Source organism: Mustela nivalis, assembly GCF_964662115.1.
Source record: "Mustela nivalis genome assembly, chromosome: 13".
Taxonomy (NCBI): domain Eukaryota; kingdom Metazoa; phylum Chordata; class Mammalia; order Carnivora; family Mustelidae; genus Mustela; species Mustela nivalis.
Window position 1 is genome coordinate 27,176,761 of NC_139032.1, and position 27,971 is coordinate 27,204,731.

General features: G+C 37.4%; 1 protein-coding gene across 3 annotated transcripts in view; it reads left to right on the plus strand.

Annotated features, from left to right (window-relative positions):
* The window catches only part of NAA35 (N-alpha-acetyltransferase 35, NatC auxiliary subunit), a 98,720-nt gene that overhangs the window by 27,641 nt on the left and 43,108 nt on the right, over positions 1-27,971 (plus strand). For all 3 annotated transcript variants that reach the window (XM_082696545.1, XM_082696546.1, XM_082696544.1), the window contains exons 7-11: positions 7,635-7,701; positions 7,780-7,823; positions 8,994-9,044; positions 9,681-9,764; positions 10,914-11,028. In XM_082696545.1, the coding sequence (XP_082552671.1) occupies positions 7,635-7,701; positions 7,780-7,823; positions 8,994-9,044; positions 9,681-9,764; positions 10,914-11,028 (361 nt within the window). The remainder of the gene's footprint in view (positions 1-7,634; positions 7,702-7,779; positions 7,824-8,993; positions 9,045-9,680; positions 9,765-10,913; positions 11,029-27,971) is intronic.

Consider the following 27,971-nt stretch of genomic DNA (forward strand, 5'->3'; position numbering starts at 1 on the left):
TCTCTGTTTCATTCCCCTGATGAGCTCATGCAGTTCCGTAGACTTAAATTCTGTCTCTGCTAGTGAATCCCAAGTTAGTATCTTCAGCTTAAACTTTATAGATTTCCCTAAATCTCAGACTCACATGTGCTACTGCCTATTCTACATTTCCACCTGCCTATCTCAGACTTCACATGCTGGTTTTCCCCTTCCTTCCCAACTTCCTCCTTCTGTAGTCTTCTCAAATCTCAGCAAATGGAGCTCTGTTCTTCTTGTTGGGCAGAACAGAAACTTTGGAGTCATCCTTGATTCTTCTCTTTGTCTCATACCTCACATCTAAACCCTCAGGAAGTCCTGTGGACCAAAGTTTGGCAGTCAACAACTTGCTGGCCTACCCAGCCTGTTGTCTATGTTTTTTATAGCCCTGGTGCTAAGAATGTTTTTTGTGTTTTTAAAATTTTTTTTCAAGTTTTTTATTTAAGATTATTTATTCATTTCAGAGAGAGCACGAGCACAAGGCGGGGGAATGGGGGCAGAGGGAGAGGGAGAAGCACACTCCCCACTGAGCAGGGAGCCTGACCCCGGGATCATGACCTGAGCTAAAGGTAGACACTTAACTGCCTGAGCCACCCAGAAACCCCTGTTTTTTGTGTTATAAATAGTTACATTTAATATATAAGTACCTACATAATATCTCTATTTTACCTCTTGGCTTGCAAAATGTAAAATATATATATCCTTGACTGATAATCTCTGTTTATTTGTTTAATTAATTTATTTCTTTAATTAGTACCAGGCATTGGCCCAAGTGCTACTGGGTGGATTCTGCACCTGTAATGACAGGATATATAGCTTTGCTGTGCAGGGTGAGGGTGGAGGGACACTGAGGGTGTGCTTCCTGGCTCTTATGCCGTCTCTCCTTTTTAGGGAAAAGTCCTACTTATCTTTAGACTTGGATCCCAGTCTCCTGACTTGTCCATACAGACTTCAGTTTTCTTCTTTGCCTTTCTTAACATATTCTTCTGTTATAACTGGTGCCTACACACTGGTTTGTGTGAAACAGTACTTCTTGGCACCATTTATCCTGGAATAGTTATTAATAGCATCCCCTTTTACTCACAGTGGTATGCCAGTTTGAGTAATAATGGTATGGTCCACCCCTTCTGTCGTTTTTTGAACGTGGATGTGATGTTTGGAGGTAGATCCTGCTTCATTTTGTAAACATGTAAATCTAAGAACAGCCTCAGAGCTTAGGATGTTGAAGCAGAAAGATTACTTCTGATATTGTGTTACTTGGCATGATAGAAGTAAGTATGCATCACTTAAGTCACTGTAGTTGGATTTTCCTCGTATTTGCAACCAAACATAGTTTTAATACAAAAATAAGTAAATTATAAAAGTCTGGTTTGCCTGGTGAAGAGTAAACATGTTTATACATTTGGTGTGTATTTCACCAAATATTTTCTGTAATATATATATACACACATGTATTTTACTTAACATGGAATTATGTAAACTATTTGCAACTTTTTTCCACAGACAATAGGAAATAGATTTCTTTATATACCAATATGTTGTGGGTAGAGAACTACCTCATTGTTTTTTATTGGCTGCATAGCATCATGTTAAGAGTACAGGTTTTGAGTATTTCTGGCAAGAATTATTAAAGGATGCTGAAACTATTAAACAGAAGTATAACAAGCACAGGATTTGTACCTAGCCTCCAAGTATCTTCCCACAAAATATTAATTAAGGAAAATGATCCATTTACAGTGAAGAAACATGACAGATACCACCTTAGCTAAATGGTCAGACTTAATATCACCAATAACGGGACGGCTCAACGTTGTGCTTCCAGATACAGTGCTCCCTGAAAGAACAAAACATCACTTCTGTGGTATTCCTGTTAAATACAACAGAAAGTGGATTTAATCTTAGAGAAACATAAGGCAATCCCATATTGAGGGATGTAGTTGTTAAAAAAATAATTTCGGCCTGTACTATTCCAAAATGTCAGGACATGGGAGATAAGGACCAAGGAAGTGCTCCACATTAAAGAGACACAAATTCCCAAATTTGATCACTGAACCATGGTTACGTAAGAGAGTGATTTATGGTTTTGGGAAATCACACTGAAGTATTTAGAGGTAAGGTGGCATCACAGTCTATAACTTAGTCTCAAATGTTTAAGTTATAGACTAAGTCTATAACTTAGTCTCAAATGTTTAAGAAAAAGTATAGAGAATGATAATGCAAATGTGGTAAAATATTATCATTTGAAGAATATTGGGAAGAATATGGAACTTCTCTGTACTATTTTTGTATTCTGAAATTTCTTCAAAATAAAAATTTTAAAAACAGCCTCTGGGGATTGATAACACCTAAGTGTGTGTTCTTTCTCTGTCACTTATATGCTTTGTAGTGTTTGGGAATTTAAGTTTCTGTGCCTCAGTGTCCTCATTTATAAAATATAGTTTGTAATAGTTCCCACCTCAGAGCATTATTTTGAGAGTTAATGAAGTTATTCAAGTAAAATGTTTAGAACAGTGCCTGGCACATAGTACTTAATAATGTTAGCTGTTATTATCATTTGTATTCCATTGTATATTTACAGTAAATTAGTGGACATTTAATTTGTTTGAAGTCTTAATCTGAATCATTGTGGGCATGTTTTACTCTTACTTGTAGCTTTACTGTGTTACTCAGTATCTAGTCTACAGAAGGTACTCAGGTTTGATTGAAAATCTGGTCATTTCAGGAGCACCGGAAATCTTTATGCAAAGTACTTTATCTGTGAAATTAGTTTTTAAAGCAGTAATAAGTTGTAGCCAATATACATTGGTAATTGTTGTTTTAGAAGGGGTTCAAAAAATTTTACTTTATTAGAATATTACATTATTAGTACAGTTAAGATCCGTGGTTTGGTTGGAATCACATTTAGTACTGGTATTGGGTATTCTACTACAGTTATGATTGTAAATGTTTTATTATTCCAGATTTCTTTGTGGGCTACATGTTTTAAATGCTGTGTTTTATAAAATACCCCTGATAACTTTCTGCAGTTATATCTTGGCAGTAGTGTAAAGACATTATAAAATATAATAAAGAACATGGGGCTTTTTCTCTCAGGATGTCTTCATCACCCTAATGGCTGTGATTGTATTTTGCCATTGTAGCCCTGGGTATCTAGCCTATACCAGCCCACATTGTGTGGTCTGAAAGAAAATGGTTCAGAAATGAATAAGTGAGGAGAAAATTTTCCTTACTAGTCTATACCTCCGAATTCTTGATTTAAAAAAAAAAAAAAAAAAGCCCTTTGATGGCTACCACGTACTTTTTGGCTTCCTTACTCTGATTTACCAACTCCAGCGCTCCTCAGTTCCATAGGGACTTCCAGTTCCCAGATGCTTTTCCTTTAGTTTTCTCTGTTACTTCTGTTGTGTCCTCATTTCCATGGTCCACTGGTGAAATCATTCTTTCTCAAACACCCTTAATTCCCTTGCCCCTCTCATCTCATCATAATGTGTCACTTATATGGCAAAACCCCAACCATCTGTCTACTTGCTGCTTGCACCCAAACAGCAGACGGCTGCTAGAGAAAACCCACATCTGTGTGTCTATTCTCACTTTAATTTTAGGCCTGCAAATCTCAGATGGGCATTTAGCACTAGAGACAGCCCTATCCTTCTGTGGTAAGCTTTCTTTAACAGCCTCTCAGTGACTTCTCCACATCTTTTACTTCTCAAAACCTCCATTGCCAATGCTCCTCTCTATCAGCTTACATTGTACCTTAATGAAATTTTATATGGAATCAGATGTGGGCCGAAGTACCCTATCTTCTCATAATCACATGTGTTAAACCGTGTTGGTACTCACATCATCTGCCTTCTGTCTTATGACAATGCAAGTACCCTGACAATCTAAGATCAGCCTCTTGTGTTCTAAATTCTCTCCCCTCTTGCCTGCTGCAATCATTAACCCTTCTTTGTATTGCATTATTAGTGTCTCCTTCCCTACTACATTATTCTTTTGGCTCCTTACACTAGTGTCGTTTCTCTGCTATCCTATGCAAAAAACGCCTTGAATTAATATTTATTTTTCTTATCTCTTCTCACTCTCTTATTAGACATTCTTCTGTACAGCTGCACAGAAGCTGGTCTTAACAAGGTCCTTAATAATACCCATCTTGCTAAATCCTTTGTTCTTACCTCTTGCTCTCTAACTACTTGTGTCATTAGACCCAAGTGACCTCTCTTTGAAAGAGTTCCTTTTCCTCATTTTCCTGGTACAGCTGTCTCCTGGTTTTCTTCCTCACTGGTTAGCTCATTTCTTGGGCTTGCTTCTCTAGATAGCTGGGACTACTCCTGGGGTCTTCTGTACCTTCTGCTTCAGTGGATGTCCTCTAGTTTTGCACCTTTTAATACCAACTCCGTGCTTATGAAGCCCAAATTTATATCTCTAGTCCTGATTCCTACCCTGGAAAGAACTTTCAGAGTCACAGAAGTGCCTTCCTGAAATCTTCACTTGGATAACTAAAGAAATCATAAACTTAACTAAAATTGTACTCCATTTCTGCCCTATCTCAATAAATTGTACCATTATATACCAGTTCCTCAGACCAGACACCTAAAAATGATCCTTGATTGCACAACTTGCCTTATACCCCACATTCACTTCATTGGCACATCATGTTGGTGTTGCTTTTTCAATGTATCTTGATTTCAACAACTTCTCATCATTTCCAGTTATAATCTCAATCCAGTTGCTTGCATTATTGGATGGTGTCCAGTAGCTGGTCTCCCTTGGTTTGACTTTGACTTTTGTCCTTGTTAAATCTACAGGGTTTTAAGAATGATCTTTTAATGGTAGCATCTGTTTATATAACTTCTCTGCTTCAGTCCTCCAATGACTGAGATTAAGTTCTTGTTACTGAGGTGACTATTTATAACACAGATCTGTGATATTCTATCGCATAAATGTATTTCCTTAGATACCTTATGAAAAGCAACGCATAGATAGGACTTAACTGAAGTGTTTTGTCTTCACAGTGTTGTCTTAATTTTTAAACAATTAGTAACATTTAAAAATTGGAGGATTTTACATTAGATTTTTTTTGTACTGAATAACACTAGCCTTGCGTTCATTACTCAACAGGATAAGTAGTGGCTGGCTTCCTTTACATGAAGTGTGTGTTTTTCAGCTTGCCATAGTCTGTCTCCTCCACCATTCCCCCAGGTATCTTGTAGTCAACTGATCTACTTAGGAAGATGACGAGGCATGGCTGTGCCATACAGTAGGTCATCATTCACTTGACATATTTTTATTTTTATTTTTTAAATCATTTTACTTTTTATTTTTTAACATGGGGCTTAAATTCAGGAGCTGGAGAGCAAGGGTCGGTTACCCAACATACCAAACCCCGACAAATATTTCTTTAACAGTACTTTGTGCCGAGTATAATTCTAAACCCTGGAGATAAAGCAGTGAATACAACAGAACCTTGATGTCATTGATTTTGCATCCTTGGGAGAGAGGGTCAGTGTGTCAGTAAACACATAATGTCAGGTGTTGTGTGAAGAAGAATGAAGCAGGGAGAGGGCATATAGGTTGGTGAAGGGTGCTGTTTTAGAATGTACAGGGCAAACCTCCATATGAGAAATTGACATCGGAACAGAGGCTAGAATATAGGGAGGCATGAGACTCTGGAAATTTTAGGACGAAACTTTGTGGGGAGGGGTCAGCAAGTACAGAGGTCCTGAGAGGAGAATGTTTTGATGTGTCCGAAGGATGACAAGAATCCTTCCGTAACAGCAGTGCAGTGAATGTGGAGAAGAATGGCAGGTGCAAGGAACTGAGGTTGAAGAGGGAGGCCAGATCTGCATGGTAACGGGTGGTGGGGCTCTCAGTTCATGTGGGGTTTTCGATTTTCCTGTGAGCAGGGAACTCAAGGTTTTAAGTGGGAAGTGATGTGAAATGAGTTACTGTAAAACAACCTCTTTGGCTCTGGCAGTGAAAAATTGTAGCAGGGACAAGTGTGGAAGGTGGGGCGACCTGTGTGGAAGCAGCTGTGGAAGTGAAGGGGGGTGGTGACTTCACTGGATAGAGATAACTGTGAAAGGTAGGACTTAATGGGTTTTCTGATGATTTGATACAAGGCGGGAGAAAATGAGAGGAGGGTGGGTCACTTGGTTAAGTGTCCAACTGGATTTGGAGTGAGGTCATGATCTCAGGGTTTTAAGATTAAGCCCTGCATTGGGCTTAATCCACACTAGGCATGGAGTCCGCTTGAAATTCTCTTTCCCTTCTCCCCTGCTCGCTTGCTTGCTCTCTTAAAAAAAAAAAAAAAAGAAGAAGAAGAAGAAGAAAGAAAAACTAGAGGAATTGAAGTGTAGGTTATCAGCCAGAGTTACTGTGGATGAATGGAGGTGCCATTTAGCAACACTGTAAACACTGGGAGAGTTCCTTTTTAGACATGTAAAACCTGAGAATCCTGTTTGGCATCTGAGTAGGGATAGAGTATAAACTCTACCTAGAGATAAGCTTATAGCTCTGTAATACAATCTGAGATTTTTAAAAGACCCAATCCTGTTAGTCCTATACCACTAACAACAGTTCTTTGAACCCAGAGACGGTTTTTTTTTTTTTTTTTTTTTTCCCCTCTGTTCATAACATACAGTTCATGATATGGATTGTGTACTCAGTTATGTTTTTGTTAAGAATCCACAGAAATGTTGCCATAGCTTTGGCTACTGCTGCAAATGCCTATTATTCCAGTATATTAGGCTTCTATGTACATTTTTTAAAAGATTTTATTTGTTTATTTGACAGGTAGAGATCACAAGTGGGCAGGGAGGTAGGCAGAGAGAGAGGGGGAAGCAGGCTCCCTGCTGAGCATAGAGCCCGATGCAGAGCTTGATGCCAGGACCCTGAAATCATTACCTGAGGTGAAGGCAGAGGCTTAACCCACTGAGGCCCTTCTGTGCACATTTTTATAAGAATTATAATTCATCAGAAACATTCTTTTAGTAGAGCTGGTAACTTAATTGAATCAGCCAAATGATATTAAATTCAGTTTTTAAAATGAATCTAGTGAACTACTTAATTTATTAATGACTTTGAGGGTGGGAATCCTTATATTTATGAATAATTTTTTCTTTACATTGAGGCTGAAGTGGAAATATGCTTTTGCTATCTCTTTGAGTAATTCTGTCGGAGAAGGCTTCAGTTTTGTGGCCTAACAGTGTATAAACAAGCTTTTGATAATTTTTGAAGTAAAAGTCTTCTATAAATCTTGCAAACTTATCATCATGTGGTAATTACTGTGTATTTACTGTTCACTTGTGAACACTAGAATACTTTGTAAGTGTGAATTACTACTTTCCGATATTAACATTACCTTATTTTGCATATGAACATACTAAATGCAAGTGTATTTAAACAGTCTAAGGGCAAACAATTAAAGGTGGAGGTAGCATTAGAATATGGTGTTTTAAGGATACACAGTAGGGAAAGTATGGCTGTATGATAGCAATATTTAGACAAGCAGGATGACATTTTATTACTGTGTTCAGACTAGCAAATAGTGATTTTGCAAGAGGAATGTAATGAAAGGTTTTGCTTCTACTCAAGGGCCTAATTATTCCTTTCCCATACAGGAAGATTTTCAATCAATGACTTATGGATTTAAAATGGCTAACAGTGTGACAGACCTTCGAGTTACAGGTAAAACATTTATAAGATGATATACAAGTTTTGTATTTGTATTTGTTTCTTGTTTAAACTCATTGTCTCTCTTTCTAGGCATGCTAAAAGATGTGGAGGATGACATGCAAAGAAGAGTAAAGGTAGATTTCTTTTCTCTTTGCTTTGGTATAGGATTTTCGCATTCCTCTAAATGTCATTAACTTTAGCTAATTACAAACAGCTAGTGTAGGGACGGCCACCAGCTTCCTTTATATATATGCTCTGCCTTTTTTGCAATTAACTTGAAAACAGCTATAGTAGTTATTTCTGGTGTCCCTTTACTGAAAATTTAACCTTGAAGATTTTTCAATATTTTTGCCAGTGTTTTAGAATTATAGTATGCTCCTTTAAGAAAAGCAATAATCTAGAATTTTAAGTTCCTCTAAGGTAAGGATGATCTTCTTCAACAGCTGTTACAAAGTCTGCAACACAGTAGAGGACCTCAGTATCCCAGATCTGGTCAAAGACTTCTGTGAATGATGTCCTTCAGCCAGATGGCGCTAACAGTTTGGTTCTCACAGAGATTTTTTAAAAAGGGGAAAAGTTCTATTTCTGCCCGTTCTTCTGTGCTTGGATAACACAACATGGTTGTCACAGCAGTTTTATATTATTGCCTTAGCTGATATTTATAATTAAGCAGAGAATTAGGCAATAAAATGCACTCAGTGCCCTAGTTTTAGGTGAGGAAAATACAGCTTAAAAGAGTTAAATAAACTGAGTGTACTGAAGGGCATGCCACTAGGAATGGCAGCACAGGGCTAGAACCCAGGTCTTCTGCTGTATCTTGTTGTTGTAACTGCCCTACAGTTGTCAGAATAGTCAGTCATATCGTTACTCATATAAGAAGTTTTGCATATTAGTACAGAACAATCAGTATTTACAGTGTGACTTTATGATGTAATTTGTATAAAGGTTACTATTTTTTTCTAACAGGGTTAGTTTTGAGAGCTTCGAGACTTTCAATTAATACATCCTTTTTAAAAAAGAAAGCAGTACCATGTGCCATGTACTTATCTTATTACATTGTTTTGCTTTTGTTGTTTTTAATCCCTTATTCTTCTGTTTGATCCTAATAATTTCTATCAAAATGGACTTTTTATATATAGTATTAATAGGAAAATAAATACTAGATACAACTTTTTTCTTCCAAATATTTTTCTTAAAAATGGATTCCTATGTACTCAAAAAATTGATTTAGCACTTTGTATATTTATAAGCTAATATTTCTACAAGTTTGTGTTTATTTTAATTCACGTTTTTTAAAATTTTAGAGTACTCGAAGTCGACAAGGAGAAGAAAGAGATCCAGAAGTTGAACTAGAAGTAATTGAACTTATTTTCTGGTAGATAATAACAGAGAAGTCTACCTCTTAATGTTGTAGTTTTATGAACTGCGTTATAATTTATGGAAGCCCTTTTTAAGGTATTTCTTTAAAAGTTGGACATTGCAAGGGATTTTATTTCCCTTGTATTTGTTTTGATAGAATAATAATACTTGATTTCAAAGCTCTTCAATATTCCTGTGAGGTAGGAAGAAAAATTATTTTTTACAGATGGTGCATCAAAACATGGCAAAACTCAAGAGCTTGGACAGTATGAAAAGTACTAATCCTTTGTCGAGAGCCTTAATTCTCTGACTCTGCTTAAATCATCTTTTCATCAATTCTGTTTAAAATGCTAATTAAATTAGTTTTTGAGATGATAGTCTAACTTCTTACTTAAAAGAAAATCCATCCCATTGATATAGGAGCTTTACTTTATATTTCTATTTTGGTAGAACAAGCTTTGTTTTATTTTCTGCAGCTCATTTTCAGGCATTTAAAAGACTGTAAGTGAAGGTGTTTGTAGTATAGTAAGTTATTAACATTAAAATATAGGACTTAAAATACTATATTTTAAAATGAAATTCCTTTGACAGACTTTGCATCTTTTAACTTTTAGTCCTTTCTTATTTTTTAGCACCAACAGTGTTTAGCCGTATTCAGCAGAGTGAAATTCACTCGAGTGTTACTGACAGTGCTTATAGCCTTTACTAAGAAAGAGGTAAGAGCATTTAATCTATTTCAGTGGGCTTTTGGTGGGGGGCAGGATATAGTGTGTTAATTGAACTAGTTCTGAGACTTTTCCATTGAAATGCCTCTGATCACACATATACAGCATTCAGCATTTGGTATATTTTATGTGTATTATATTAGAGATATTTAGAGTTATTAGAGATATTTACGTATATTAGAAATACTAGATAATTTCTCAAAAAGTCACATGAATTTACATTCTGCTCCATAACATATCTGTGTCTGTTGTTGATATAGAAAAATATTTTATATTACTTACTAGTGGTATAATAATAGAAACTGAATTTGCTTGTATGTAGTCCTGTTTTGTGGATTAAAAAGGAGAAAGCAAAAATGGGAATTTTAGATAGACCTCTTCTTTCATTCAGTTCAATAATTAACTGTTGGATTTGTGTAGAACCAAAAAGTCCTAGATGGTAAATATTTTCTCTTCATGTGTATTTGCATTAATTTAAGTCAATTACAGACTAATTTGTGGATAATTAGAAAGTGGTGAGTAGAAATCCAACCTTTACCATTGATCTAACTTCTAAGTCTCTTTTTTCCCGTTTTTATTTTTATTTTCACATTTATGAATGGCACAGTACAAATGTTGAAATTTTCCAGTTGACTGCAACTCAGCTTTTTTTTCTTTTTTCTTTTTTTTAATCTGTAAGATGAACAGAACAAGCTAGAAATGTTTCCTATTATTTTTTTTTTTAAGATTTTATTTATTTATTTGTCAGAGAGAGAGTGAGCGAGAACGAGCATAGGCAGACAGAGTGGAAGGCAGAGTCAGAGGGAGAAGCAGGCTCCCTGCAGAGCAAGGAGCCGGATGCGGGACTCGATCCCAGGACGCTGGGATCATGACCTGAGCTGAAGGCAGCTGCTTAACCAACTGAGCCACCCAGGCGTCCCGTTTCCTATTATTTTTTAATGGCTCTTACAAGAATAGAAATGAATTAAAAAAAATTTTCTATCCTAACAGGATCTGAGCATCTTATATTAAGTGAATAGGTTGTGAAAACCGATGTCATTATGATATTTAATTTCATTATTGTTTATAGGATTTTCCTATTTAATGTATATCTTTCAGTGAAAGAATATGTAAGAATGTTTTTGGTGATTTGTTTGCTAGACCAGTGCTGTTGCAGAAGCTCAAAAATTGATGGTTCAAGCAGCAGATCTTCTTTCTGCCATTCATAATTCATTGCATCATGGCATCCAGGCTCAGAATGATACGACAAAAGGAGGTAATTGTTTTACTCCTACTCTTTTTCCTTACCCATCCAGATTATATAGAGTCTCCTTTGTTCTAAATTCATGTGTCTATCCATCTGTTTGGACCTTGGAATGTTTTACTCCATAAACTTATATAGTGTTTATGCTTTCTTTTAAAGATATTATAGACCAAAAATTGTACTATAAAACTTGACCATTTCCTGTATGTGTCTTACTGTTTAGGCTCTGAATATATACTGTCAGGTGATCATTCTGTGATGTCATCAGTACATTCTTTTTTAATCGCTTCTCTCCTTTACTCCTTTGAGAGATCATCACCTCAATTACACAGTATTCCCTGAATACTGGGGCTATACCCTCTGTGGTCTCCTTGCACTCATACCTCTTATTACAGAATTTTTTAGTACATCATATTGTAGTTGTTTACCTGTTTGTTTTTCCGTGACAATATTTTAGGCCAGAAACTGCCTTATTTGTGTATCTCTATGGTGCTTAGCACATTGCTGATGGTAGATTTTATTCATGAAATATATTTTTTTTAAGATTTTATTTATTTGACAGAGAGAGAGAGTGATCACAAGTAGGCATAGAGGCTGGCAGAGAGAGAGGAGGAAGCAGGCTCCCTGCTGAGCAGAGAGCCTGATGTGGGGCTTGATCCCAGGACCCTGAGATCATGACCTGAGCTGAAGGCAGAGGCTTAACCCACTGAGCCACCCAGGTGCCCCTCATGAAATATTTCTTAAAACAAAAGGAATAATTTATGTTTGTTGTATAAGTTGTTGAGTTAACATACTATTTTATTTTTCTTTTTAAAGATTTTATTTGAGATAGAGCACAAATTGGGGGAGGGGCAGAGAGGGAGGGAGAAGCAGGCTTTCCACTGACCAGGGCACCTGACGCAGGGCACCTGACGCAGGGCTCTGGGATCATGACCTCAGCCAAAGGCAGACATTTAACTGACTAAGCCACCCAGGCATCCCCTGAGTTAACATTTTAACTCAAATGTAACAATTGTGATTCTTAAAACCCATTATAATGAGGTATTTATATTCTCTAGATTGTACACTTTTAATAGATGAATTTTATATTAATTATATCTCAGAGTTGTGATTAAAAGAAGATGGAACAGTGTTTTCAGAATTTGGGTCGGGGGATGGTTTGCAATCTTGAATCCTAGTTTCTTTTTTTTTTTTTTTTTTAAGATTTTATTTATTTATTTGACACAGAGAGATCACAAATAGGCAGAGAGGCAGGCAGAGAGAGAGAGAGGAGGAAGCAGGCTCCCCGCTGAGCAGAGAGCCCGACGCGGGACTCGATACCAGGACCCTGAGATCTTGACCTGAGCCGAAGGCAGCGGCTTAACCCACTGAGCCACCCAGGTGCCCCTTGAATCCTAGTTTCAAACTATCATTTAATTGTGAAGAAAGATAATTGTAGGTAAAGTCTCAAAATTAATCTCCCAAAGCTTTTGAAGATATTACTGGTATATATGCTCCGTTAAAACAAGGTACTAAGGGGATTCTGGGGGAAGATGGCAGAGTAGGAGGATCCTAGGCTCACCTCATTTCACAGATAACTTTATAACACCCACATCAGTGTAAATAACCAAGAAAATGACCTGAAGACTGGCAGAACAGACTCTCCACAGCTAAATATAGAGAAGAGACCACATGGAAGAGGGTAGGAAGGTCAGAGACATGGTCAGAAGCTAAACAGACTCTTGGAGCTATCTGCAGGGTTGAGGAACACCAAAGATACAGAGAGGGGAGAGAAGCAGACCCCACATGGAGGCCTGAGGGACCTAGGCAAGAAAGATGAATCCCCATAACATTTGGCTTTAAAAACCAGAGGGGTTTAGCTTATTGCATTCTTAAAATCAGTGGGTCTTAACACCCAGAACTTTAAAAGTCATTAGGTTTAGCGCTGAGCTAGAGGGCAATAGGAAACCGAGTCCCTGTCCTTCAAGAGGCAATATAACAGCCCTGCTCGGATATAGCATAGAAGCAGCAGTTGTAAAATTTATTTGCTGGGGGCGGGGGAATGATTTCTAATCTTGAATTAGAAGCAGAACAAAATTTATTTGCTGGACTCAGAAGTGTGCTGCAAGGGCAGGGATCTGTAGGAGACTTTTCTAAAAACAAAAGAGCTACTAGGTGCCATTTTCCCGACCTACCCAGCTGGAAACAGACACCTGTGAGAACCAGTGCTGCATACCTCTTCATCTAGCTTACTAACAGCATATCCCAACCCCATGCTCTTCAGACCTGCCCCCTCCAACACAATCACTGCAGGAGTTTTCCCAAAGCCTCTCTATTACCATACCACAGCAGAGTGTCACAAACCATGCTAACTCTGTGTGCCCCTCCTTGTATTCACTTGCAGACCCACCCCTGCTAACACATCCTCAACTGGAATCCATCCAAAGTGGCACTGCAAGCATGGCAGTGTGCAGTCATCCCCCACAAGGATCAGGGCCCCTCAAAGTGACTCTTAACCTGGGGAGAGGGCAAGAAACCACACATCCTGATCCAACTGCAGCCCCATAATGGGTTGGGGGCACACATAGGGTCTGATTACAGGTGCTGCCCACCAAAAAAAAATGCTCAAGGGATGACACAGGGAAAGTAGCCTGCAGTATTGTGTGACCATGGCTCTGGCAAATGCCTAGTCTGACCCAGCTCAAGCCCAAGGGGCACCAGACTGTCCCACAAATAACAAAGGATCAAACTTTGTTCACAGAAGGCAAAGAGAGCCATTGCAGATGACTGCACTAAAGACAAACATGGCTCAATCACAACAGGTAGGGTGCACATAAGACACATAGGAGATACCCTAAAGCACCAGGTTCTGGTGAATGGGAGACATTGTACTATAGGTCACCACAGAGCCTCTTCTTAATGAGGCCACTACTTTTTTAAAGATTTATTATTTATTTTGGGGGATGGACTGGGGAGAGAGAGCCTTTACAGACTCTGCACTGAGGTGGAGCCCACTTAGGGCTCATTCTCACGTCTCTGAGATTACAGCTTGAGATGAAACCGGAGAGTTGGATACCCAACTGACTGTGCCCCTCAGGCATCTCTTATAAGGCACAGAAGCTGTAAAGTCAGTATATCTTTAGATATTAGTCAAGGATTTCAACAAATAAAAGGATGTAAAGTAGGACACTACATACCTAAAATGGGGAGAGGAGTTAAAAGTTTAGTGCTTTTAGGGACGCCTGGGTGGCTGGCTCAGTTGGTTGGACTACTGCCTTCGGCTCAGGTCATGATCCTGGAGTTCCGGGATCGAGTCCCACATCAGGCTCCCAGCTCCATGGAGAGTCTGCTTCTCCCTCTGACCTTCTCCTCGCTCATGCTCTCTCTCACTGTCTCTCTCTTAAATAAATAAATAAAATCTTAAAAAAAAAAAAAAGTTTAGTGCTTTTAGAATGGCTTCAAACTTAAGCAACCATCAAATTAACATGGACTGCTACATATAGAAGTTGTTATATGTAAACCTAATGGTAGCCACAAATCAAAAACCAGTAATAGATATGCAAAAAATAAAGAGAAAGGAATCCAAATATATCAAACTGTTCTAAGAAATAATAGAGGAAAGAAAGCTTCACCAAAGAAAGCCAACAAACCATCAGAGATGAAAGCAAGATAATAGAATTACAAAACGAACCATAAAGCAAGTAACAAAATGGGAGTAAGTACATACCTATCAATAATTACTTTGAATGTAAGTTGACTAAATGGACTGATCAGAAGACATAGGATGGTGGAATGGATTAAAAAAAAAAACAAGATCCAGCTATATGCTGTCTACAAGAGACTCGTTTCAGACCTAAAGGGGCCGAACACATGAAGACTGAAAGTGAAGAGATAGAAAAATACTTACCATGCAAATGGAAGTGAAAAGAAAGCCAGTGTATAGCGGTACTTAAATGAAACAAGAGCAACTTTTAAAAAAAAATGTTGCAACAAGAGCCAAAGAGGGATACTACATAATCATGTAAGGAACAATCCTACAAGAAGAGACAACGATTGTAAATATTTATGCACCCAGTGGGAGCACCCGAAAACATAAAGCAGCTATTAACAAACACACAGGAAGTGATCGATAGTACTGTAATAATAGGGGACTTTAATACCTCACCTATATCAATGATAGATCATCCAAACAGAAAATCAACAAGAAAACAGTAGTTTTGAATGATACTTTGGATCACATGGATCTAACAGATATATTTGGAACATTCCTAAATAAGTAGAATGTACATCCTTTCCCCCCTTTTTTTTCTTTTTTAAAAGATTTTATTTATTTGAGAGAGAGAGAGAATGAGTAAGCAGGGAGGAGAGGGATGGGGAGAGGGAGAAGCAGGCTACTGGATGAGCAGGGAATCTGACATGGGACTGGATCCCAGGACCCTGAGATCATGACCTGAGCCAAAGGTAGATGCTTAGCGTACTGAGCCACTGAGGCGCCCCAGAATGCACATTCTCTTCAAGTGCACATGGAACATTCTCCAGAATAGATCACGTTAGGCCATGAAAAAAATTCAACAAATTCAGAAAGATCAAAGTCACATACCATGCATCTTTTCCAACCACAATGCTATGAAGCTAGAAATCAACCACAAGAAAAACAATCTGGAAAGAACACAAATACAAAAAGTTAAATAACAGCCTACTAAACAATGACTAGATCAACCAAGAAATCAAAGAGAAATTAAAAAACACATGTAGAAAAGTGAAAGTGAAAAAAAATAGTCCAGAATCTTTTGGATGCTACAGAAGTGGTTTTTTAAGAGAGAAGTTTATAGCAATATAGCACTACCTTAAGAAGCAAGAAAAATCTCAACCCAACCTTACCCCTACAGGAGTTGGAACAAACAAAACCCCAAAATAGTAGAAGAAAGGAAATAATAAAGATTAAAACAGAAATACATGAAATAGAAACTTTAAAAAAATGATAGATTAAAGAATGCAGGAGCTAGATCTTAGAAAAGGTCAACAAAATTGATATACCATTAGCCAGACTCATCAAAAAAGAGAAGGGACTCTAGAAATCAGAAATGAAAGAAGAGAAATAACATCACAGAAATAGAAAGGATTATAAGAGAATTATATAAAATTATATGCCGAAATATTGGGACAGTCTAGAAGAACTGGATACATTCTAGAAACATACAAGTTACCAAAACTGAAGCAGGAAGAAATAGAATATTTGAACAGATCAGTTACCAGCAGTGAAACTGAATCAGTAATCAAAAAGTTCCCAACAAAGAAAAGTCCAGGACCAGACGGCTTCACTGGTGAATTCTATCAAATATTTAAATAAGAGTTAATACCTGTCTTTTCAAATTATTCTAAAAAACAAAAGAGGAAGGAAAACTTCTGAACTCATTCTATGAGGTCAGCATTACCCTGATACCAAAACCAGATAAACATACTACAAAAAAAGGGAATTATAGGCCAACATTCCTGATGCAGCATAGATGGAGAAATCCTCAACAAAGTATTAGCAAATGCATTCAACAATACATCCAAAAAAAAGAAAAAATTCACCATGATTGAATGGAATTTATTCCTGTGCTGAAAGAATGATTCAGGATTCCCAAATCAGTCAGTCTGCTGTATTATATCAATAAGAGAATGGAAAAAAACTATAGGATCATTTTAGTAGATGCAGAAAAAGCATTTGACAAAGTACAACATCCATTTCATTATAGAAACCCTCAAAAAAGTAGGTATAAAGGGAACATATCTCAATATAATGAAGGCCAGGTCTGAAAAATGCGCAGCCAACATACTCAATGGTGAAAAATTAAGAGTTTTCCCTTAAGATCAAGAGCAAAACAATGATGTCCACTCTCATCACTTTTATTCAACATAGTACTTGAAGTCATAGGCACAAGCAATCAGACAGGGAAAAAAAAAGATTTATTTCTTTCTTGATAAGGAAAGTATCCTTATCCTTCCTTATCAAGGAAGAAATAAATCTTTGACTACTTGTAGATGACATGATAGTATATGTAGAAAACCCTGAAGACTCCATCAAAAAACTGCTAGAACTGATAATTGAATTCAGTAAGGTGAAGGGTACAAAATCAATATACAGAAATCTGTTGCATTTCCATACACTAATAATGAATAGCAGTAAAAGAAATTAAAACTATTCCATTTACAGTTGCACCAAAAATAATACCTAGGGATAAACTTAACCAAGGAGGGGACAGACATATATCCTGAAAACTATATAAAACATTGATAAAAGAAATTGAAGATGACACAAAAGTGAAAAGATATTCCATGCTCAAGGGTTAGGAGAACAAATATTAAAATGGAGCCATAATACCCATATCAGTCTGTTGATTTAACACAATCCCTATCAAAATACTAACAGCATTTTTCACAGAGCAAGAAAAGAAATCATAAATTAATTCGGTATTAACTCTTCTTTAAAAATCCTAAAATTTGGTTGGAACCACAGAAGTCCCTGAATAACCAAAGCAGTCTTAAAAAAGAAAAAAATTGGAGGTATCAAAATGCTAGATTTCAAGGTATCCTACAAAGCTATAGCGATCAAAGCAGTATGATACTGACACAAAAATAGACACTTAGATTAGTGGGACAAAATGGAGAGCCCAGAAATAAACTCACAATTATGTGGCAAATTAATCCTTGAGCAAGGAAGCAATAATATGCAGTGGGAAAAGTCTCTTCTATAGATGGTGTTGGGAAAAGTGGATAGTTACATATAAAAGAATGATTCTAGACCACTTTGTCACATCATAAACAAAAATAAATTCAGAATGGATTAATGAATTAGCTATGAGACCTGAAACCATAAAAATCCTAGAAGAGAATTCAGGTAGTAATCTCTTTGACATCAACTGTAGCAACATTTTTGTGATTAGGTCCCCTGAGGCAAGGGAAACAAAAGCAAAAATAAACTATTGAAGACTATATTAAAATTAAAAGTTTCTGCACAGGAAGGGAAACAATTATCAAAATAAAAAAGACAACTTAATGGGAGAAGGTATTTGCAAATGATGTGTCTGATAAGGAGTTAGTATCCAAAATATATGAAGAACATACCTAGTTCATCTAAAATAATAATCCAATTAAAAATGGGCAGGAAACACGAACAGATATTTCTCCAAAGAAGACATCCGTATGGCCAGCACACACTTGGAAAGATGCTCAGTGTCACTCATCATCAGGGAAATGCAAATCAAAACCCGAGTGAGATGTCACCTCACACCTGTCAGAATGGCTAACATCAAAAACACATGAGACAGCAAGTGTTGGTGAGGATGTGGAGAAAAAGGAACTCTTACGTGCTACTTGTTGGAATGCAGACTGCTATAGGCACTGTGGAAAGCAGTGTGGCAGTTCTTCAAAAAAATTAAAGAATAAGAGTTATCTTATGACGCAGTAATTCCACTACTGGGTATTTATCTAAAGAAGAGGAACACTAATTCAAAAAGATACGCACCCCTGTGTTTATTGCGACATTATTTACCGTAGCCAAAGTAGGGAAGCAGCCCGTGCCTATTGATTGATGGAGTGGCTAAAGAAGATGCAGTTTTATACACACACACAGATACACACTGGAATGTAACTTAGCAATAGAAAGGAATGGGCCCTTGCTATTTGCAGTGACATGGATGAATCAAGGGTATAATGCTAAGCGAAGTCAGTTGGTTGGGATAGACAAATACCATATGATTTCACTCAAATGTGGAATTGCTTTTTAAAGATTTTATTTATTAGGGAGAGCGAGAGAGTGAGTAACAGGAAGAGCAGAGAGAGGGACAAGCAGACTCTGTGCTGAGCAGAGATGACATGGGACTTGATGTCACCACTCTGAGATCATGACCTAAGTTGAAATCAGGAGTTGGACACTTAACCAACTGAACCACGCAGATACCCCTCTAATGTGGAGTTTAAAAAGAAATAAAGGAAAAAAGAGACAAACGAAAATCAGACTTTTAAGTATAGAGAACAAACCTGTGGTTAACAGGTTACCACCTGTGGTGGGGGGAAATGGGTGAAATAGAGGAAGGGGTTTAAGAATACATTTGTCATTAGCACTGAGTAATGTATCAAATTGTTGAATCCCTATTGTACATCTGAAACTAATGCAGCACTGCATGTTAATTTTACTGGAATAAAAAAAAAAAAAGCTTAATCAAGAAAAAGGAAAGCAAGGAATTTGGGGAATATGGGAATCCGGCATGAAAGAATAATGAAGAAAATTCCCAAGGTAATTATGCACTGAGGTTACCAGGTAGTAACTCAGCACTGTACTTGAAGGGCAAGCCCAGCTTGGAGAAGGTCACAGGCTTTAGGGAAAAGTCTTGAAGTAGATATAAGACCTGTTGTCACCAATAAAATTAATACAGATTAATACGGTAGCTATTGTGTTTTATGTAGTAAGAGGTTTAGAGGATTGGCAATGGATTTGGGGTTGAATTGTAAGACAGTGATTAATTTCAGAATAAATCAAGAAATTATTTCCATGTTTGCAAACTTTTCCATGGTCCAGATATGAATATCATTTATGTAATGGTGCACATGCCTGAATATTGATCATAATAAAATTGTGATTTAGCTGTATTAGAGACTAGGGGACAGAAGTGTATATATGCATATGATTTATACATACTTGTAGTATACATACATATCTCTGGCGTCTTGAAGACGTAAATCAGATTTACTCTTAAAGGAGTAAATCAGAGATCATGTGTAAAACTGAAAAAGTATGAAGTAGCACTGTAAGCTTGTTATTTGTTGACAGGGTGGCAAATTCCAAAAGAAATAGTTAAGAGGAAATGGAAGAGGTACCTCATTTGGTAATATGGTAGCTTTAACCTCCTGAGGACTGAGCTTGCTGCTGAAACAGAAATTTTGCTTCTTCAATCCGGTTGATTTTCTTTGTCAGTGGGCAGTATACAAGAGAAGTAGGAGCTGACTTTATTTTAAAATCACAACCCAGTAGAGAGGCCTATCCTGTGAGGTACTTGTGCCAGAAACTTGAGTTGTTTACTCTTTTTTAAATTGAGATGCAGTTGTTATATAACATTAGTTCTAGTGGTATATCATCATGATTCCAAAATTTATATTACTCTTTTATTTAAAGGTTTTTTTTTTCCCCCTTAAATCCATGTGTGAGGGTTTTTTTTTTTTCCTTAAAAAAATCCAGAAGGTTTGTGGTCTTCTTTAGATGGTAAAGATGTCTTCGCTGCTTTTCCTCTTTATAACCAACTGAAAACTATAAAGAACATGAGAAACAGAATCCTCCCAACTTTTAAAAAGAAATAGAAAACCCTATATACAAATGAAAGTAGAATGGCCAAAAAACAGAAGAGCTGCTAAACACAGTAGGAGTTTCCCAGATGACGGAGACATTAAGAATGGATTCTAAGATTTCTTGGCATAAACATAAATGGACCAGCAAAGCACGTTTTTCAAAGTAGTTGGTGTAATCTGAAGGACAAAACCAAGGATTCTTTTGGAGTAATAAGTAAAAGTGGGGTATTCAAGTTGTGTCTGTCAAATAAATAAATAAAATCTTTAAAAAAAAATTAAGCAAAGTGGAAGTGAATAAAAATATTTGAAGTATTAGAAAATAGTAGCCAGAGAGGACTCAGCATACTTAAAATTGGTGTCCCTTATGAGGATAACCAAATAACAGAACAGGAAAGAAAATGATAAACATTTCTAGAAAGAAGCAGATAGAATTAAGTCTACAGGTTTAATTGGAAGGTGAGAATGTGTCCTAGGCAAAAATTGATAAAGAAGTATGTCCTAGTAAAATTACATTAGGTAAAAAGCCACAGTTATGTGTGCAGCCTGACTTCGGAGTCCTTTGCATGAGCATTGAACACAGAAACTAGAACAGTACCTTAAAGTTTTTGGGTAAGGAACTGTGTTCTAAGAATTTTCTCTCTTAAGTGATACTTAAGTGATATCTTAAGTAAGTTGGCAGGTTTTTAAACTTATAAGGACTCTGGACACATTTTTTTCTGTGACTTTCCTGGAGGAAAAAGATTGTAATAATGAATGAAATTCAGCTTACCGAATCATCAATGGAAAAGCTATGGTACAAAGGGTAGGCAGTAAGCATTAAATCCATTTCATTGTAGAACTGCAGTAAAAACAGCTATGGAAATTGATTTTACTAAGTATAACTTAAGTGTCATGAACCTTGACAATATAGAAGTAATTATTTAAAAATCAGGAGGTAAAGGGGAGAAAGAAGACTTTTCATCTTTTGTCCCAAGATAGTTTGAGAGTCAATAAATCTATTATTTAAATATATATTTCAATATACAAAGGTAATTGATAATGATGGAGGTAATTTAAATCTGGTGGATAAAGGCAGTGGAAAATCATTGATTTTTATAGGTGAGATTAATAGATACCTGCCCGAAGGTAATAGAACCTTAGAGATATTCAGAAACTTAACAGCTATAAAATTAAGAAAACTTCTCAGTTATCAGAAGGAAAATGTACCAAAGTAAACTGTAGTGAAAGAAAATGTCAAAAGCATTTCAGAAGAAAGCATCTATTTCCTGTGCAGTAGGAACAGAAATAAGATCTGCTTCTTGCACCTCTTTCTTTCTGCTCTTAAAAAATTCACTCCTGAAGCCATGAGGACTTGGGCCTCAGTACTAGAGCAGCATGTTAGAACATGACCCAGTTTTAGAATGGTGTCCACAAAAGGAGTAGGGGTGGCTTAACACAGTATGTTGCAGCCATGTGGGTAGGAAGGATGTCATCGTAGCAGGATATTTCTCAGGGCCATCAAAGCCTGTGTGGGGTGAGCATATGTCTGTGTTAGAATGGTAGTTGAGTAGGGAGAGGATCTGCAAAGGAGGTGGGCCTGGAACAAGATTCTGCACGTAAAGTGGCTTGAGGAGGGCATCATCATAAGGGGCTGCCTGGCTAGATTCACTGCTTCTCAGGTGAGGTGAGAAGTGTATCTGCACAGGAGGACAACTGACCTTAGTTCCCTGAGCCTAAGCAATATCAGGAGGGCAACCATCTGGGAGCAACTTAGTGCTATGTATCAAAAGCCCAAATAGGAGGGGCGCCTGGGTGGCTCAGTGGGTTAAAGCCTCTGCCTTTGGCTCAGGTCATGGTCCCAGGATCCTGGGTTCGAGCCCTACATCAGGCTTTCTGCTCAGCAGGGAGCCTGCTTCCCCTCCTCTCTGTCTGCCTCTCTGCCTACTTGTGATCTCTGTCAAATAAATAAATAAAATATTTAAAAAAAAAAAAAAAAAGCCCAAATAGGATGAGGAGAGTGTGTCTATGGGAAAGCAGCCTAGGGCAGGGGTTTATAGCCTAAAGGCATGTGGGAGCCCAGACAGGGCAAAGAGGGCATGTGAGTGTCACCTGGCCTGGGGTGCTAGAACCTGAGGCAGGTAGAGGTACGTCCCTGTAGTGGTAGCTGTGTGCCTAGCTGTTGGAGACTGTGCAGGGGGAGAAGGGCATCTTGTGTGGAGGTGGCTTGCTGTGGGGTTTCAGAGCCTATGCATATTGAAGAAGCTGTTTCTGTGGAAAGGTGCCCAAGGGCAGGATGTCAGATTAGAAGTGGGGTGTAGTGATCCATCTGCCCAGGAGGATAGCCCAGCATTGAATATCAGCCTAAGCAGCAAGATGAGGGTGTCAGAATGGAAAGATGGCTCTGTGAAGTGTTGCAGCTGAAGCCGGTCGAGGAAGGTTATCTGTACATGAAGGTGGCCTGGCATGGAGTTTCAAAGCTCAAAAGAGATAAGGAGGCATCTCTGGAGGAGTGGCCTGGCATAATGTATAGGAGCCCAAACAGGGTAGGCATTGTGATGGCTTGGCATATCAGAACCTAAATAATATAAGAGCCCATGTATGAGAGGAGGTGGATGTCACTGTAAGGAGGTAGTAGTGGGCTGAGTGATAGCCGGAAGCATCAGAGTCCTAATTCTCAGCACCTTATATGTGAGCAGGTAGGGATCTGTTGATGAGATAATCTTGGGTTATCTGGTTGGGCCCTAAGTGCTATTAAGTGTCCTTCTTAAAAGAGAGGTGGAGGGAGATGGAGTGATACACACAAGGGGAGAAAACGATGTGAAGACCAAGTTAGAGATTGGCATGAGCAGGCCAAGGAATTCTAGTGGCCACAGAAACTGGAAGAAGCAATGAAGACTTTCCCTTAGAGCCTTTGGATGGAGTGCTGCCCTGCTAACACCTTGATTTTAGCCCATGAAAGTGATACTGAACTTACGACTTTCAAAACTGTGAGATAATAAATGTTGTGTGATAATTTGTTACAACAGCTTTAGAAACTAACACAAAGATTGATTACATAGAATGGAATTGATCATATTTAAAAATGTGTTGAGAATTGTGCTCTGCCCCATTTCTCAGAGTTAGGGACTTATGCTAATTTCTAGAAAGGTAGAAAACTATCTTGAACTCTGTAGTATTGACTTGACATTAAAGGTGTGGGAATAAATTCATAATTTTTAATATATATAGATTGATACAGAAATGTAGATCTAAGTGTGGATATCCATGAATATGTGTGTGTGTGTAGGGAAACACACGTACATATATATCCTTATACATACATACATTTTCTGGCTCTATCATCTAGAGAACATGGGAGCAGTGACCCTAATAGCAGTGAAAACACCCAACACCCAGATCTTGCTTCCTAAGACCATTGTCCACTAAAATGAACTGGGGGGTGGGAGTTGACCAAGATGATGATGTAGGAGGGCTCCCTTCCCATGGACACACTACTAAATAAATGTGCAGCTACACATGGAACATCTCTCTGAACAAGATCTGAAAACAGCTGAGCAAGTACTACACATCAGACACATGACAAAATACATTAAAATGGGTAGGAAAGGGGATACCTCAGTGGCTCAGTCAGTTGAGTGCTGACTCTTGGTCTTGGCATGGGTCATGATCTCATGGGTGGTGAGATCAAGCTCTGTGTGGTGCTCTGTGCTTGGTGGGGAGTCTGCTTGAAGATTCCCTCCTTCTGTCCCTCTCCCCTAAGCACATACATGTGCACGCTTTCTCTCTCAAGTAAGTAAATAAATCTGGGAAGGGAAAAAAAAGGTAGTAAATACTGAGACACAGCCTCACCATAAATCCCATTCCTAAAACACCATAATATAGTTGGGAGAGCATCCCCAACTCTCAGCCTCTACCTGAGGAATAAAAGATTTGGCCCTCACATCTAGCACCCCAATTTCTAAGACTTCCTCTGTAGGTACAACCACCTAAAATACCTAGCTTTGAAAGCTAGGAGGTCTTATGTCCATGAGACGCACAAGGCTATAGTGAACAGAGAAGCAGTTTTTGATAGGTGTGTGAAATTTATTTGTACTCTTTTAAAAGTTGGCACCTAAAAAAACTTCTAAAACTGTCTCAAATGGAAAAATAATGGCTAGTGGAAGTGTGATCCACAAAGTTCATCTTCTTCATGATACCACTCTGTCAAGACTGGGAAAGGTGACATTTTATCTAATGCTCTGAAACCAAATAGTCAAGGAAAATAAAGAAAATAGAGGAATATGTTCTAAACAAAAGACCAAGATAAATATCCAGAAACAGATTTTAAATATTAGTGATTTGCCTAATTGAGAGTTCAAAATAACAGTCATAAAGATTCTCACCAAAGTTGGGAAGCAGTGCATGACTAAAATAAGAATTACAGCAAGGACAAAGAAAATATATAAAGTACCAAAGAGAAATCACAGATCTGAAGAATACAATTACTGAAATGAAAAATTGAGTAGAGGCATTCCAAACAAACTAAATTAAGTGGAAGAAAAGATCAGCAAACTTGGTAGGTCAGTGGAATTCATCCAGAGAGCAGAAAGAAAAAATTCAAGAAGTAAAGATAGCTTATAGGATTATGGGACACCATAATAAAAGCAGGCCAGTTTATACATTATAGGGATTCCAGAAGGAGAAGAGAGCAGAAAGCTTATTCACAGAAATAGCAGCTGAAAACTCCTAAACTTGGGAAAGTAACTTCCAGATCCAGGAAGTCTAGGACTAAGTCTAGTACTAAGAAGAAATCCAAGGAGACCCATACCAAGACACATAATGGTTAAATTGTCAAAAGTTAAATATGAGTAACAAATCTTGAAAGCAACAACAAAAAAAGCAACTTGTTATGTTAAAGGGAACCCCCATAAGACTGTCAGTAGATTGTTGAGCAGAAATCTTCCTTACCAAAAGAGATAAAGATTGTATATTTAGAGTGATGAGCAAAAAACCTTCTGACCAAGTGTACTTTACCCATCAAAGTTATCATTCAGAATTGAATGAGAGAGTTTTCCAGATAAGCAAAACCTGGGGGAGTTCATCATCCCCAGACCCACCCTTAAAAGAAATGTTAAAAGGAGTTCTTGAAGATGAAATAAAAGGTTACTAATTAGTATCAGGAAAATGTATGAAAGTTTAATACTGGTAAAAGTAAATACAGTTACATTCAGGATACTTTAATGTTGTAGTGGTGGTGAGTAAATCACTTATAACTCTCGTATGAAGGTTAAAAGACAAATGTATTGGGTGCTTAGGTGGCTCAGTTGGTTAAGCAACTGCCTTCAGCTCAGGTCATGATCCTGGAGTCCCGCATCAGGCTCCCAGCTCCACAGGGAGTCTGCTTCTCCCTCTGACCTTCTTCTCCCTCATATTCTCCCTCACTGTCTCTCTCTCCAAAAAAAAAAAAAAAAAAAAAAAAAAAAAATGTATTAAAAAATATCTGTAACTACAGCAATTTAATGGATACACAATGTTAAAAGATGCAGATTGTGATAACCAGAGCAAAATAAGGGGAGAGGAAGCTTTTGTATGTGTTTGATGTTATTACCTGCTTAAAATAGACTTATAAATGTGTTCTCGTGCAAGCCTTAGGATAACCACAAAACAAAAACCTGTAGTAGAAATGCAAAATGTAAAGAGAAAGGAATTCAAAGCATACTGCTACAGAAAATCGCCAAATACCAATGAAGGAGAGCAAGAGAAGGAAAAAAGGAACACAGAATTAGAAAACAACCAGAACACAGTTAACAAAATAACAAATGGGAAGGGGTGCCTGGGTGGCTTAGTCCATTATGATTTTGGCTCAGTTCATAATCTCAGGGTCATGAGCTCAAGCCCTGCATGGGGCTCAAGAAACTCTCCCTCTCCCACTGCCCCTCCCTCTTCTCTTAAAAAAACAAAACAAGACAAAGAAAAACCAAAATAAATGGTAAACCCATACCTATCAGTTATTCTTTAAATGCAATAAAAAATGGATTAGAATCCATTAAAGATTTGTCCATTTTATTTATCTTTTCTAAAACCAATTCTTAATTTCATTCATCTTTCCTATATGGGTGGGAGCAGAGTCTCCATTTCTGCTCTGATCTTTATTTCCTTCCTTCTGCTGATTTTGGACTTAGTTTGTTCTCTAATTCCTTGAGGTGTAAAGTTAGGTTCTATATCTGAGATCTTTTTAATTTCTTAATATATGCATCTCAGAAATGCTTTAGCAGTATCCTGTAGGTTTTGGTATGTTGAGTTTCCATTTTCATTTGTTTCCAGGTATTTTTTTATTTCCCTTTGATTTCTTTGACTCATTGGTGGTTTAGTTTCCACATATTTGTAAATTTTCCAGCCTTCCTCCTGTTGATTTTTAGTTCATACTGTTGTGGTCAGAAAAGTTACTTGGCATGATTTTGTTTTTTCTAATTTGCTAAATGATTTGTTTTGTGACCTATTATTTGATCTGTCATGGAGAATGTTCCATGTTCACTTAAGAAGAATGTGTATTCTGCTACTGTTGGTTGGAATGTTCTATATATTTCTTGTTAAGGTCTGTTTGGACTGAAGTACAGCTCAAGTACTCAGTTTCTTTATTGATTTTTCTTCTTTTTTTTTTGGTCTGGATGATCTATCCATTGTTGAAGGTGGATATTGAAGTCCCCTGCTCTTAATCTGTTGTCTGTTTTTCTGTTCAGATCTGTTAATATTTGTTTTATATATTTAGGTGTTCTTCTGTTAGGTACATAATTGTAATTATTTTCTTGATGGATTAATCCTGTTATTATATATTGACAATCTTTGTTTTTTATTATAGTCTTTCGCTTAAAGTCTATTTTATGTTAAAATAAGTATAGCTAACCCTGCTTTCTCTTGGTTTCCATTAAACCTTTCTTCAGCATTGCTTACAATAGTCAGTGTATAGGAAAATCTAAGTGTCTGTTCATAGATGAATAGGTATAGAAAATATGGTGTACATATTTATATACACACACAGTAGAATTCAGCCCAAAAAAGGGGGAGATATTATAATTTGTTCAAAGTGAATAAATCTGAAGGGCATTATACAAAGTCAAATAAGCCAAAGACAAGTGCTGTGTGGTATAACTTATATGTGCAATCCAAGCAAAAACAAACTTGAATTCATAGGAACAGTAAAAAGATGGTTGTGGGAGGCCTGGGGAAATATGAAGAGGTTGGTAAAAGGGTCTAAACTTTCATTTGTAAGGTTTGAACCTTACAGTGTATGAACAGGGTGTCTATAGGTTATATATAACAGTGCATTGTGGCTCAGGTGGTTAATGTCTGCCTTCAACTTGCATCATGATCTCAGGGTCCTGTGATCCAGCCCCACACTGGGCTCTCTGCTCAATGGGGAGGGGGAGGCTTCTTCCTTTCCCTCTTTCCTCCTTGTGCTTGTGCTCTCTCTCAAATAAATAAAATCTTTTAAAACAAAAAGAAAAAAAAAACCCAAATCCAACTGCATTGTGTATTTGAAATTTGCTAAGAAAATAGAACTTAAATGTTCTCATCAGAGGAAATGAATAGTAAATATGTGGGGTGATAAATGTATTAATTAACTTGATAGGGGGTGTATCCTTTCACAGCTTATACATAAATCAAACTGTCACATTGTATTATCTCAGTAA